We start from the raw sequence: 15,519 nt of genomic DNA, 5'->3' as shown, positions 1-15,519 counted from the left end.
TTGAATGGCTTTATTCCTATAGAGAATGTACTAACTCTCAGCGTCCGGCTGAGTGATTTGGTTACTTCCCTAAAGATTCCTGGGTAAGTAGTAAAGCTTCACTTTAATGCCCTCTAGTTTCACTCACCACTGGTCATTATTCAAAAGCCACCAAGAGCTCTTAGCTTCCATTTTAAGAACGGACATTTAAACTACAATTTGGGTATATTCTGAAAACAGTTTTTAGACAGTTTTACCCTAGAAATCTCAAGAACAATTTTTGTTCAAGTACTTCTTCCTTCTAGGGATCTTTTTTCTGATGGACCTTGGACATGGACACTGTTATTTGTGAGTTTCTTGAAAAATTTTAAAGTGCCCAACTAACTCCAGTACTTCCTGAGTGCAATTTCAAGGGAGAGTGAACTAAAAAAATTCACAGCATTTTCCCCAAATTGGTAACATAGCACCAGAGAGTTTAAGCACTCTAGTTTCACAGGAAGGAGTGTGGTTAGGATAGAGGGAGAGATACATGAAACAGTGTAAATGCCTCTGTGAAGGACATTTCCCCCCCTTAAGTCAAGTCATACTTTGGCCTCAGATAATACCTCAAAGAGTTTTGATCCTTGGTGTAAGAACACCTCTATAGTTATTTAAATAGATAGCAGGAATGCCATATTCCCTTGTCAGCCCCGAAGGGGAATTTGGTATGGCAGAAGAGTGATGGAGACTGACAAATCCAGCAGGAGCATAAAGTGGATATACTCTACAAATGCATATCCTGAACCCTCGCATGTGGGCACACATGAGTAGCAGCTGCTGGCTTACCAGAGTGACTGTGTTTTTTGCCACAATTTGGACAGCCTCTGCCCCAGGCCCAGTGACCTTACTAGACGTCTGGAGGTTGACTGGTGTGTTCTGCACATCAGTGCTGAGCACAGCCTTCTGACTGTTGATGGCGGTCACCATAGCAATGGTAGGTCTCTGGCCCACAACAGAGGCAGGCATGGTCGCAGTTGCTGCTTTCAAGACGAGAGGTAGTGTCTTTGTGGTAATCATAGAAGCTGTAGTTACAGTCTTCTAGGAGACATGGAGAACAGACATTAGCACGCTGAAGTGTCATCCCACTAAACAAAATGCTAGCCTCCAGAAGAAAACAAAGCAATAATTCTCATAATCAGTCAAGTTTCTTGGTATAACAACATTTCTTTTGTGTACATAAAGCACAGTTCTTACTACACGAAAAGGCAATCTCTAGTTTGCTAGAGTTCTCAAATTTAGCTTTAAGTTCATAGTAATAACTGCAGACTAATATGGGCACAGGGTTCTCAACAAGGAAGGGGGTGAGTTTACAGATACAGAATATGAGTACACCTATTTCTTCTGATTTTTCTAATTCTTTGCTTGCTCTCAATTAATTTAAATTTTGTAGAAGTTGCAAATCAATGAGGTACACACCATCTCTATCATTAATTGCTACAATCTCATCAATATGAAGAAAGCTATCATATAATTCTGGATATCTGCCTCCTGCGACACAAAGGCTGGGATAAAACGACAGTGTCTTTTAATTCTTTTGAGTGTCACCCTGGAGAAGAGGAAGGGCAACTCACATAAGAATTAGTACAATTGTTGCCTCAAAGGCAGTAAATCCCAAACTCTAGATAATGAAACCTATTAACCAACTAGTATAGTAAATAGCAGCTCTTGATACCAAAGGGATATGAATCACTACCTACAATCTTTGCTCTGGAGGACTGCTGCAGAAGTGAGGAAAGATCCAGAAAAAGGCGACAAGGTGGAAACAAACACCTGAGTCTCAGAAAGTCTTAGAGATCAGAGTCTGAACTGAGGTGAGAGGACTTGACTGATGCTCCACAAGCACTACTGCAGCTTTGAAGCTGTATTTTTCTAGACTTTCTATTAGCGTAATTAAAGGAGCCAGCTACAAAACAAGAAAATATAAACAACCTCATTTCATGGCATACACATCCTATCGAATGCTACTAGTCACTCAAGATAGAGATGTTTCAGAAACGTGAAAATATACCTGGTCTAACTTGTTGGTTCTGATTTTGATATTATTTCACCTTTTTCTTCTCACTCTACACTTGCACTGTTCAGTTTGGTAGCTAATAGCCTCATGCAGGTATTCAAATTTAATAAAAACAAAATAAAAATTAAAACATCAGTTCCTCAGTCACACTAGCCACATTTCACATGTTTACAGCCACACATGGCTAGTGGCTACCAAACTGGACAGTGGAGCTTTCCAACACTACAGAAAGTTCTACTGGACAGCACTGCCCTCGACCAGGGAAAAGGACCCCACTCTCCCTGAAACAGATCTGAACAAATTCCTTTGTGAATTTCTATTTCAGTGTCTATGCAAGTCCTTGTGTACTGCTTGGTTCTAAGTAATTTTTCTGCCTTAAACACATACATGCATGTATTATCTAATATTTTAACAGCTTTTTTTCTTTTAACCAAAACAGTGTAATAATCTGGCCTTGTCTATCCCATCACAGCCTAATGAGCAATCCTTATTGATGCCTGCAACTAAAATCACCCAAATATGTTCCTCTTCTCTAAGTCAACAATACAGAATGGCTCATTCTCCTTGCCACTGTCCTCTCAAGTGTGAAATGGGAGTAAAAGGGGGGAACACTGATAATTATGTATTTGGGGAGGTAGCAGGTCATCCTGCCTATCAGTGATGAAAACCAAATAAAAGCTAAGTGCTATTTATCATCAGAAATGTTACAGTAGTGTAGCAGTGGGACTGACTTTATATTACCTGCTATTTTTAATATGTGTTTTTAACCCAGTGTGATATTAGCTCTCTCCATCAATTTAAAACATTTAAATACAAAGAACTTTTGAAGTGGTCAGCAAGTCACACCAGATAGCATTCAATCCTGGTGCCAACACAGGTTATGGAAGAAAAGCTCTAATCAGCAGAACTCACTGACATGGATTTTAAAAACAGTCATGCATGTTGGTACTACTTTAAAAGAGGGTCAATATACTTTTGTTTAAAACATCCTTGATTCAGGTAAGTCATTATCAATCTTTTGAATAATTTTTCTTAAAAAGCGAGTAAAACCTCAAACTCACCTGATTTATAGACTTAGCATTACCTGCAACACTAAAAAGCACTGAATTCTAACAAGTCTGTTCACATGTTAGGTTAGCATTTTTATTCTACTTTATAAATATTTGGTTGTAGCTAATTTTACTCCATGTATTCTAGCATCTACATAACTCTCCTTGTATATAGAGGCACAAGACCTAGTACTATATGCACTGATGAAAAGCTTTTGAAGAATACATTTATTTGCTAACCATTTACTGACACCAGGTATTGACACAGGTACTGCTTAGATCTTTACTCCTGGTCTGGTGCTTATTCTACTGTAAGTACTAGGGAACATAAATCAAACCCCTGGAGTTCTGAGTTTAGATGACAGAGAGAATCTAGAATTTTGATATCTAAACCTAATGAAAACCTCTGAATTGTTCTGGAAGGAGGAAGAGAAGACAGTGAGGAAAGGTGCCCAGAAACAAAAAAAAATTATTTTTATGGAAGCTGTGATTAGTCCTCGGCTGGTTGATGCTATCCAAGTATGATCACCTTCAAAAGATGATAGCAGGGCTTCCCTGGTGGCGCAGTGGTTGAGAATCCGCCTGCCAATGCAGGGGCCACAGGTTCGAGCCCTGGTCCGGGAGGATCCCACATGGCGCAGAGCAACTGGGCCCGTGCGCCGCAACTGCTGAGCCTGCGCTCTAGAGCCTATGTTCCGCAACAAGAGAAGCCACTGCGATGAGAAGCCCGCACACCCCAACAAAGAGTAGCCCCTGCTCGCCGCAACTAGAGAAAGCCCGCGCACAGCAACGAAGACCCAACGCAGCCAAAAATAAATTAAAAAAAAAAAAGCAACAAGAAGATGACCATTTCTTCAAAAAAAAAAAAAAAAAGATAGCAGCTTCCCCAGTTTCATGAAGGGGTTTTTTATGAACAAAACCCAAACTGCATGAACTAGAAGTTAATGCAGAAAATGCATGGCAAGAAGCACTAACAGCAAAATCCTTTTATTTTTTTGCTACGTTATTGTTTTTTTTTACATGCAAAGCATGAGGTATTGATTTAAAAAAGATAAACTCCAACGTACAAATCAGAACTTAGAGGGATTATTACTATGGGCTCTAATTAACTTCCACATCTATTTTAGACTATTTGTTTAATTTTTTGTTTAATTTATTTATTTTATTTATTTATTTTTGGCTGCGTTGGGTCTTTGTTGCTGCGTGCAGGCTTTCTCTAGTTGCAGCGAGCGGGGGCTACTCTTTGTTGCAGTGTGCAGGCTTCTCACTGCAGTGGCTTCTCCTGTTGCGGAGCATGGGCCCTAGGCGCACGGGCTTCAGTAGTTGTGGCACGCGGGCTCAGTAGTTGTGGCTCGAGGGCTCCAGAGCACAGGCTCAGTAGCTGTGGCACACAGGCTTAGTTGCTCTGCGGCATGTGGGATCTTCCTGGACCAGGGCTCGAACCTGTGTTCCCTGCACTGGCAGGTGGATTCTTTACCACTGCGCCACCAGGGAAATCCCTATGTGTTTAATTTTGAATGGAAGGTAACTGTTGTACACTCGGACAACTATCAATAGAACCCCTCCCCCTTCTGTCTATAACGGTTTATTTTCTGTTTGGTTTTATTAACTGCATGCTTCTTTACATTTGTACTCTTTTAAAATGACGGAGTTGTGAATTTAAGTTGAAGGGTACGCCTGTGTTCAACTATTCTTTCATTTTTTTCTGTAGTTTGGAAAAATTTCAAAATATACATACAAACATAAGCTGGAGTTAGCTAAGTAAAGGAAACGGATCCTCCCACTCCCCCATGACTTGGTACATGCTCATCACCTGACTTAGAATAAAACACTTTCTCATCCTAGCACCTCCTCCCTGCCCATGCAGATTGCTAAATTAATAGTTAATCCTTTCTGGACTTAGAAATTTAGTACATGCCGTATATTAAACTTCCCATTTGTCCTTGACCTCATGAATCTTTAATGACTCCCTATGACTGCCAAAAACCCCAAAAGTTCTGCCACATATTGGAGGGCTTCCACAAGCTAGCCTCTTCCTACCTTCTGGTTTTATATCCCTCTCCACCATTTCCTGGAATCCACGCTCCAGCCACATCAGCCTACTTGCTATTTCCAAGACACGCATTTATTTTTTTGAGTCCATACTTCTGTTCACATTGTTCTCTACACCTTGATGTTCTTCCCCTTCTGCTCCGTCACTGAAATCTCACTTATCTGTCAAGGCCCTGATCAAAAGCCACCTCCTTTATGAAGCACTCTCTGATCCCTCTAGTCAATATTACTGTCATCTGGTATTTTCCCAGGTGCTTTCATTTTATTCTTCTTTGTTAGCTGTTTACATCTTCCTCTCCTCTAAATTTGTTAAGTTCTTGAAGACAGAAATTCTGTCTTATTTACAAGACATTGCCTAGCAGAGGGCTTACATATAGTAGAGGCTCAATAAATATTTACATAATGAATGAAAATAATTATCATAGTTTACCAGATTCTAGGCAGGGACCATTACTACCTCTTTGTATACCAGAAGCTCTCATATAAGGAGCATGTGATAAATAATGATTGACAGTTTACTATAAAAACAAAACCCAATAACCTAGAGATCTTATGGCTTTTAACGTTAAACGAAACAAAATAATATAAAACAAGCTTAGCTAAATCAATTAAATATATCAGGTGGGCTACCAGATGGAGGGATGCCACATAACACTGTTTTGGGGATAGCCCTAGGCCCCTTACTATTACCATCCCAAAGCTGCACAGAACTCAGATTCCCAGGGAATGAAATAGCTATTGTAAGTATTATATAAGTATTTTCTCTGATTTGTGTGATATGGAATGGTATTTGAACAGAAAGTTTCCATGGGTTAGGAGAGAAAATTCCTAGTACCAGGAAACAATGGATTCTACCACACTCCTTCCATGTAAACACTTTCTGATCAAATTGTACTTTGAGAAGAGAACAACCAATCCAACTCTGTTTAAAACTCCAAAAAAGTAAACTGATAGGCAATCTTTTAGAAGAAATATAAATGCTGGTCAGGGGGGTTTTAAAGTCAGTTTGAATGCCTAATTTCCAAATAGCCTTGGAGATTAGGGTAAAAATGATGTAGGCCACTCTAGCTACCTGATTTACAACTGGGATTCTTCATTTTCCTTCTTTGGCATTTTATATAACGTTGGCATTTCTTTTTTTGGTATCGTATGGCAGTCTACAGTAGCGAATGGGCAGAATTTTTAGCCAGAACATCTGGTTTCAAATCTTGGCTCCACCATATAATACATATATGATTTTAGGTAATTAATCTTTCTGTGCCTTAGTTTTCTTTTCTAAAAAACAGAGATAATAATAATACTGTCCTTAGTAGGGATGGGGTGAGGACTGTGTATGTTATACATGTAAAGTGCTTAGGAGAATGCCAGTATATGGTAACCTCTATTAACTGTTAACTATCTTTAGTAACCTTCAGTATTTTTGCGAGTAATGTATTTTTCATTTGCAAAATATTGTATATGAACCAGCACAATGTCCATAAGTGGTGACTAACCAAGTAAACTACAGTCTTTTTCTCTACATATAGATACAGTGAAGATGGTGTTGGTGGGTGAGAGGTGTCCATGCTTAGGTTTCAGAAGATCCCGAAGTCTTTGAAACCATGTGCAAAAAATGACCGTATTAGGTGTGAGTGTGTAGTTTTCCAGGGAGGGAATCCATGGCTTTCAACAGAGTCTTAAAGGAGTCTGGGACCTCCAAAGATCAAGAACCACTGCTCAAGTGTCCCATTTTAAAAGGTATGCCCACACTACATATAAGTATGTGGAGATCAAGCTTGAATACTTTTCTTAATAGAAACATTCCCAAATATGTCCTTTTTGTGTGTCTTGATTGCCTCAATATCCTTACATTATATGGTAGTGTAAATGCCCTTTTCAGTAAAATCATTTGCACAGATACACCAATTAGCATATTATTAGGCTTCCCACTCCTTAGTGCTATTTTTGACCTGTAGCTTCCATTTCAGATTTCCTCTAGTATATGAGAACAGATACATATTCTCACATGAGATGAATTGGACTTGGAAATGAATATTTCATTTCTATGAAATATACCACCTTCTAAATGCCTCTTTCTACCTGGTTCCATGGGTATTGATCCTGGAATATCTCCACACCTAACTGCTAAGAATTCCAGAAAAACAATTCCTGAGGGTCAAGTCACACAGACTTTTAGAACAAGTGCAAATAAATACTTCCAGAAGTTCAAAAGAAGACTTTAATTCTGTTCTAATACAGAGAAGTGATTTTTCGTTGTCACTGATTACCTTTTCTCCTTCTTTGGACAGATGGGAAATCAGTTTAACTTTTACTCCTTGGTAATGTCATTTCCTTCAGGCAATGAATTTCAAGTGATTATTATCCCAGTACAGTATAAAAAAGTAACCAAAATAACCTTTGTTTAGTGCTGGTTGAGGTTGTTAACATAGTCTGAAACAGGACCTAGTTCTCCATGACCCATAGCAAATCAGCCTACAGCACGAAGCCCGAGGTGCTCCATCCACACTTGTACCTGTGAAGCAGTCAGGCTGGGAGAGGATGCAGCCGACTGGGCGTGGTGGTGGTACTGCTGTTGCTGCTGTAGCTGCTGTAGTGGTTGCTGCTGTGCTGTTTGTAGTTTGTTTTCAGATTGTGGCAATGGCTGTATTTGGAACTTGTCTGGTTGTTCTTGCTTTACTATCAGGTTCTTCCGAAGCTGTTCAACTACTCTTTTCTACAAAGGAGGACAAAAAAGAATAAAATCTATCAGAATATTGTTCTATCTCAGCTGTATAGAAATAGGCAGCAATTATATGCCTCTGACATCTTTTCTGTAACTAGCTTATTCTAGATCTTGTTACATCTAAAATTTACAGATTAGACAACTGAGGGAAAAAACCCATGGCATAAGTAACGCTTTATATCAATCTATAAAGGGAAACGGAGGCACAGATGAGAAGAAAAGCTAATGGAGGTCACATAGCAGAGCTGAGACTCCTTGACTATTATTATTTAGTGTGCTGGGCTGGAAGGGCAGTGTAACGTAGCAGTGAAGACACAACTTTGGAAACATACTGCCTCAATTCAAATTTCAGTTTTGCTACTTACCAGCTATATGATGTTGGTCAAGCCACTTAACCTATCTGTGCCTCAATTTCCTGTTCTTACTGTAAAGATGAGGTGATTAATAATATCCTTAGGATTCTTACGAGTACCAAACTGCCTCACGTAAAGTACTTGGAACTATGAGTGGCACACACTGTTGGTCATTTGTTTATTTATTTTTGCATCTGATAACATACATACCAGTTATACTACAGTAATTTTTGTTAATCAAACAAACATCATGTATCTAATGGCAGTTTCAAACATTAAAAAGACTTTTAAACAAAGAAACCTTGATCCCAGCACTATGCAATATACACAACAGACACTGTAAATAACTGAAACATGTAACTCACGAGCACTGCTTTGCTGGAACAGGATCTATGAAAACACATACATTTGCTTAGGCAGAGTAGTGTTTTAGCTATACAGGATGAAAATTTTTAATTAAGGTTTTTTGAATTTTCTGTCCTTGTTGAAATCCAAGAAAATGGTGCATTTGGAAACCTTCATTACTATAATAATACATTTCAACGAAAGGTAAGCTCCATGTGGGTACGGATTTATTTTGTTCACAACTAAACTCTGCATCTAGAACTATGGCGGCTAAGTAAATGTCCTCGTTCTCTTCACATGATGTGTGAAGTGATGGAACCAAAGACCAGCAAATGGCTCAGAGAAAATATAATAACCATTCGGGGTCAGACCTGGATTCTGACTCTCCTGCCCTAATGGCTGGAAGAAAGTATAAGCAGCACTCCTCGCCTACACTTTCAAGTGAGTTCACCAGCTGAGGTTTGTTATTTCTGACAAAAATAGATTACTGTCTTCTAATATAGATTTAAATAGAGAAGAAGTAAATGAAGATCTTTAAATAAGGGGTTAAGGGAAACCATAAGGGCCAGGTTGATTTCACATTCCTGCCTATGATTCTAACCAACTTCACTACACACACTCTCTAAAGAATCCAAACCTGCAGGTTACTTCCTTGACATATTTGAACATTAGAACATTTACAAAATGGATTTTTAAAAACTTTAAGTCAATACAAAATACATTCTTGAGAAAAATTTTAATATTTTTATTACTGATTCTTTTTAGGCAATGAAAATATCACATAAAGGCCAATTTGCGGTGGGGGGGGGGTCTGCTATACTTTGTACTCTGCTAGCACCACCTCTTTGAGCAGTTAAATATTAAAAAGAAAAGATGTAAAGTCCAAAGTCTTTCCAGAAACCATCTGCAGAATACTAAAAATGCAAATTAATAAAAAAATTCTTATAAAAATAACTTTCCAGTCTTCAAAATCCTATTTCTCAAGTGTAAAACTCAGAGTAATTGAATAGATGTAGTTTAACAGAAGGGGAAGTAACAGTAGTGGTGGCATGGATAATTCTGAGTATCACATGTAGACTTTATTGCTTAGTGACTGCCAGAACAATAAGACATTTAACAATTAAGTAATTATTTAGAGTTGCTTTCAGTCCCCCTCCCCAACATATTAATCACCATTAATCAAACATATTAACAAACTAGCTAAAGTACAGCATCATTCTTAGTCCCTTTACCAAAACAAAAACAAAACCCCCCAGCTCAAATCAGGGGGAGGAGAGAAACCAGGAGGAAATAATACAAACACAAATGTGACACCTGCCAAAAAATAAACTTTGAACAAAAACAGCACAGGAAACTAAATAATTACTATACCAGGCACAAAAGGAAAGGGTGTTTTTCTCCTCTATAGCCGTTTTTAGGAAATACAGTGTGCTCTCCTACTTACTGCCTAACCGGGTTGAACTAGAAGCAAGAGACAAAGCTTGGAACCCACTCCCAGTGTTTTGTACAACAGAAGGGAACAGTAGGGGAAGGAACAAGAAAGGGACGCAGGCTAGAGTACTCTGAAGCCATATGGCTAGAGCAAGGTGACCACCAATCAGAACCCGAATCAGGAACGTGGGAGTCAGTGAGTCACGATGCATTCACAACTGTTCCTCCCCCAGGGCCTGAAACAAAGCGAGGAGGGGAGATGGGATCAAAATACTCGCAAACTTTCATTAGTCCTTGAGAAGAGGAAAAAAAGAAGAAAGAGAGAAAGAGCTGTGCAGATTGGACACGGGTCAGATCATATGAGGTGGGTAATGCTTTCTTTGAAAGAAGGCGCTGGCATATTTCAGAGAACCGCTCAGAAATGCATTGCCCTGGCAGTCCTTGCTGTGTTCACCAGAAGACTAGAAGAATACCCAGAATATAGTTGTGCATGTCTATGAAATTTTTTTTAAAAATCAAGGGTCAGGGGAAGCACTGATGCCTTCTGTCAAATAAACTATTCACTGCATTTTGAAAACCAATGATCTAAAGTTAGGTGAGCTCTGCAGTGGAGGCACTCCTTAGGTGTACAGAGACCCTGCACACTCTTTTAAGGACCGACTAATAAAGGAGAGTTGCCCTGAGCAGTAGCTGGCTTTTCTAGGTTCCACAATCCAGTCTTGTTCTAATTCAGTCTTGCAGCTCTGGCAAATACAACAGTCACATTAACTCCAGCAGGACCCTGATCTGGGTCAGTACCAGTTCTGGGTGGCGGTGAGAGAATACAGCTACAATATCTCATAAATTTTAGCTTGTAGTATCAAGCAAAGTTCTTAAGAAGCCTCTCATCTCCACAGGAAGTGAAACTATATTCTTCTACCATTTCTTTGTCTTAAACAAAGAAATCATGACTTCTGCTGGTCACTGATGAAAGTTATACTGGCCTAAACAACTGGATATTTTCAATGTTGTTCACATATAAAGGAGACCTTTAAACATAGCTAATCATCTTGGAACCTTATCCTGAAGCTTTCAGAAAAGGCTAAGTCTCACAAACTGGCCATTCATCACTCACTAACAAGTTAATGAGAGCTAAAAAAGGGGGGGTAAAGCAATTACACTCCAATAAAGTGTTAAAAAAATAAAATTAAAATTAAAAGGGGGGGGTGGGGAACAAAAGAAATGAAAATGGAAAAGTTGGAAAGAATGAAGGCAGGAGAGAAAAGTTAACAATTTATTACCTTCTCTCCTTAATATATTTTCTATAAACAACAGGCCAATGTGCCAGGCATCCAGAATGGCAAGTACCGCCCCCCTCAATTCATCTGTCAAGAACTGCTCCATAAACCCAGAATGTGATTCCAAGCCTCCAATTCCCTAGGCATTCGCATCGCTAGGTTTCATCAGGGCTTGTTCAGGCAGAAGGGTTCACAGAGCCTCTGACACTTGAAGTCACAGTTTCTGAGACAGGTAGTCACCGTGATCAATATTGTGACATTCAGCGATACTATCAACGTGTTCACACGACAGCAAGACAGATTCCAAAGAAAAACACAGAAATTTATCAGTCCGATTCAACAGAAAATAGGGTTCATTTTTCTGCTATGGAAGTCAATCATTCCAAGTGCCATGGCCTTGGTCAATACAGAAGGGAGATGGAGTGGTGGAAGAACAGCCCCTACCCCTCCAATAGAGCCACCAATTTATTTCCATCCAATCCTCACACAAATTTTAGAAAGCTTCTCTCAAAAGCAAATGCAGGCACAAGCCCTATCCTCCACAACTGGACGCTGGTGCTTCAAGGCTCTGTTTTTCCACACAGTCACTCTGCTTGCTTGTGTTCCACTCAGCATTATCTGTTCTTGAATCAATTATGAGAGGGCCACATCCACCCAGACATCTTCCTACACAGTATTGCCTTAAAATTTCATCCTTGTTTCCTCTATGATCAACCACACAATCAGAAAATATAACCTTCCCCCTCATACCAGAAACTGGTAGACTTGTAACTTGTCACAAATCCAGAAAGTCAAGAACAAACCTTACCCATCTTCATACCTAAAATGCAATGAAAAATCTTTCCAGGTCTTCAGACTCACCAATTGCCCAAATGAAACCGGGGATACTAAATTTTTTGTGTGCATAAAAACTAACATGGAGAAATTTACATTTGTTAATAAAATCAGAATTTACCCAAAGAGAGGAGAAAAAAAACCTTTCTACTGTCCAACTGAAAGTCAACCAACTGTATTTATAAGTAACACCAATATTCAACAACACTGAAGATGCAGGAAAGAGATTACATGAGTCTTCAGAATGCTGCCTCATAATTATCCTCTAAAGAATAGGGTATGTTACTGGCATAACATTAACGACAAAATTACAATCCAGAGTAAAAGGTATGTGCTGTTTAAAGGAAACAGAAAATTAAGTGAAGATTCCACCATTTTATGAACAAAGACACAGGAACAAGAAGCAATAAACTCAAAATAAGCTCCTTCTTGATGTAATATATTACTGAAGTTCAATGAGAGGGTTTGTACTGAAGTTATTAGAGGGAATGTTTAGGGGAGACACACAGGATAGAATTCTGACAGGGGAGTAGGAGGGAAAATATTGGTGGCAGCATCTATAAAAACATACTTAGGGGAATTTCCTGGCAGTCCAGTGGCTAGGACTCAGGGCTTTCATTGCCAGGGCCCGGGTTCAATCCCTGGGTCGGGCAACTAAGATCCCGCAAGCTGCGTGGCACGGCCAAAAAAAAAAATGTGTGTGTGTGTGTGTGTGTGTGTGTGTGTGTGTACACACACACACACACACACACACACATATACATGCATACTTAGATAAAAATAATTGTTTCATTCATTTTGTAAGGCACTAGAAGGTTTTCCCCCAAACTCTCCGATATTCAGTTTCAGGGTTAGAATTAGACAAATAGCTTCTAACCTTATAAGCCTTTTTTAAAAGGAATATATTCTTGAAAAACACTACCTGTTTGACAGAGCAGTATCTACAACCTCATGTTATACAGTGAACTGTGTATGTTGTCTACTAAAGAGGATTTGTTTGGTCATAGAGAGTTGGGAACATAGATATTTTATAGTTCTTCACAAGGTGTCATGGAATTTGAACAGTACAATTTAGATGAATTAAGGAACAGCAGCAGTTGGAATTATCAGGGTTTTTTTTTCAGTAAAGTTCAAAATTCTCTACATGGATGCTTAACAGATGGTGGAGAATGCATAAGTCATGATACTGATTAGACTTTGGCTTCTTTAATTAAAAAAATATTCTTTGGGGTTTACTCTTCCTTCAAAATACACACACACACACACACACACACACACACACATACACACGCTGATATGTATATCAATAGGTTTTACCTCCCATCTCCACAGGAGATTAGACCTTTTATTCATATCAATGGGATTTATATCCCATTTCCACTGGGGATTAGACCCTTTATTTGACAGCCTGATTGAAATGCAGTTTACTTTTTTCTTATTTAGCTCATTCACGCTCTAACAGGTAAACTCAACCCCACCTTCCCCCAACTCCTTATGCATGACTATAAAGGACTGCTATAGTCAAACTTTGTCTAAATCTAGGAACCCTTCTAAGAACCTGGGGACTGTCCTTAATTTGCATCAAACAAGAAAAAGTGTAGCTGTTTACTCAAGAGAGATGGGTCCCTGGAGAACTACAGTGCTTCAATATGTAACATACCCAGATGCTAGGACAAAATAGTACCAACATAGAGACAGACTAAAAAAGAGCACTGCATGATGGGAACTGTAATATATTTCTCTATAATAAAAGACAAACGAAGCCAAAATCAGAACCCAGTTTGCTTGCATTTAAGTTCTCTATGTTTCTTTGAAGTACTAAGCTATACCATCCTGCTTGCTTCAGAAAGATGTTGAAGATCAAATGAATTAATGGTGGGGAGTGCTTAGGAAATTGTTGAGGGCAATGTGAAAATCACAGATGATAACCCATGAAAAATACAATTTCTCTAGTGTGAATTTTCAGTTAAGAGCAGCAGCTAATTAAATGTGACTTTTCAATGTCAATTATCTTTCAATCATTTTATTTTTAACACCTAGTCAAACATTTTATGTTTGCTCAAACCTCGTTTTTTTTTTAAACGAGAATCACCAAAAAAAGTACAATTAAGAAAGAATGCTACCTGTTGCCTTTTTATCTCAGAAATCAAGGTCATTAGGGAATATTTTCCTGTGTAGAAATCGAGGTACGGCCCAGATTTCTTATACCTTCATTAGTGGTTCAGGGCCATATTCTGAATGCATAAAATAGATGTCCAATTTAAATGTAACCTGACCCAGCAAAGACCCTAGATACAGTAATGAGAACAGCAGAAAAAAACATAAGAACCATTTATAATCTGCGCAATTTAGCTGTTTGCTAATATAAAAAAGTGTCTGAATCACTGTGTTTGTACCACAGTGAGACACGACACAAAGGCTATTAATTTGTAAATTAAACTCCAGTTCAGTAAAATGGATGGCCCTCTGTAACTATCTGTTACAAACCTGCACATACCACCAGCTTGTCATTCATCATTCCATGGCTCTACCCCACAACTTAAAAAGCAGCATTGCCTTGTTAATGTCAGAGCTGTCCCATACACTATAGAAATTCTCTCACTGCTCTGCCCTGAAGCTGCTATGGTTTTCCTCACAAAAGAAATATGACTGGAAATGGCTGCACAGTAGCTGTCCCTAAGAAGTTGGATATGAAAATACAATTTAAGCACAATAATGATCCTAAAATGGGGGGAGGGAAAAGGAAGAAGAAAACCAAAAACCTGTATTATTTTACAAAATATTGCTCAGATACAACAGATTGTTTTGCTTACTCCAAGCCCTGGGTACAACTGGAGATAATGTAGAAAGCCCTCTTTTCACAGAAACACAAGACATAATCAGATTCTGGGAGAGGTAAATATAGTAGATTATCTAACCAAATTCTACGCAGAATACACGTACTAAGTCACGGATCAATCATTTCCAAAGGCAAGGATATATTTTAACAATCCTCAATTCTGCAGTTTTTGCTTAAAAGAAAGAAAAAAGACAGACAAGAGTATTAGAACAATATACTGTGTCAGGCAGGATATATCAGGTAGAAAATATTTTTTGATAAAATGTAATGTTTACCTTACGTTTAAACAAAAGTAGGCCTTATAAATCACTAAACAATGATATTCTGAATAAGTATTTTAACAAAAGTACAACCTGAACAATACTCTTGATGCTTAAAAACATGTTTTTTATCATCTGCCATAATAGGATAAACACGTAGATTAAAAGGTTCCAAAGCTACTGAATGAGTATCTCTTAATTTCACAAAAAGTATTCAGCATTTCAGTAGTTTATCACCAAGTACTTGTTAAAATCGCTTAAAGAAAAAAAATGAACAGTGTTACATATTTACTTTCTGACAAGACCCCACATAAAACAACAGAGG

At 38.5% G+C, this 15,519-nt stretch overlaps 1 protein-coding gene across 14 annotated transcripts in view; it reads right to left on the bottom strand.

Moving 5' to 3' along the window:
- PHF21A (PHD finger protein 21A) overlaps positions 1 to 15,519 on the bottom strand; it is a 196,952-nt gene that overhangs the window by 51,778 nt on the left and 129,655 nt on the right. For 12 of the 14 annotated variants that reach the window (XM_028166229.2, XM_007181135.2, XM_007181133.2 and 9 more), the window contains 2 exons: positions 7,646 to 7,846; positions 805 to 1,056 (listed from right to left, as the gene is read on the bottom strand). In XM_028166229.2, coding sequence (XP_028022030.1) covers positions 805 to 1,056; positions 7,646 to 7,846 — 453 coding nt within the window. The remainder of the gene's footprint in view (positions 1 to 804; positions 1,057 to 7,645; positions 7,847 to 15,519) is intronic. The other 2 variants (XM_028166228.2, XM_007181134.2) reach the window with 1 other exon arrangement.

This window comes from Balaenoptera acutorostrata, chromosome 9 (genome assembly GCF_949987535.1).
Source record: "Balaenoptera acutorostrata chromosome 9, mBalAcu1.1, whole genome shotgun sequence".
Taxonomy (NCBI): Eukaryota; Metazoa; Chordata; class Mammalia; order Artiodactyla; family Balaenopteridae; genus Balaenoptera; species Balaenoptera acutorostrata.
This window is presented reverse-complemented; position numbering and strand designations above follow the sequence as displayed.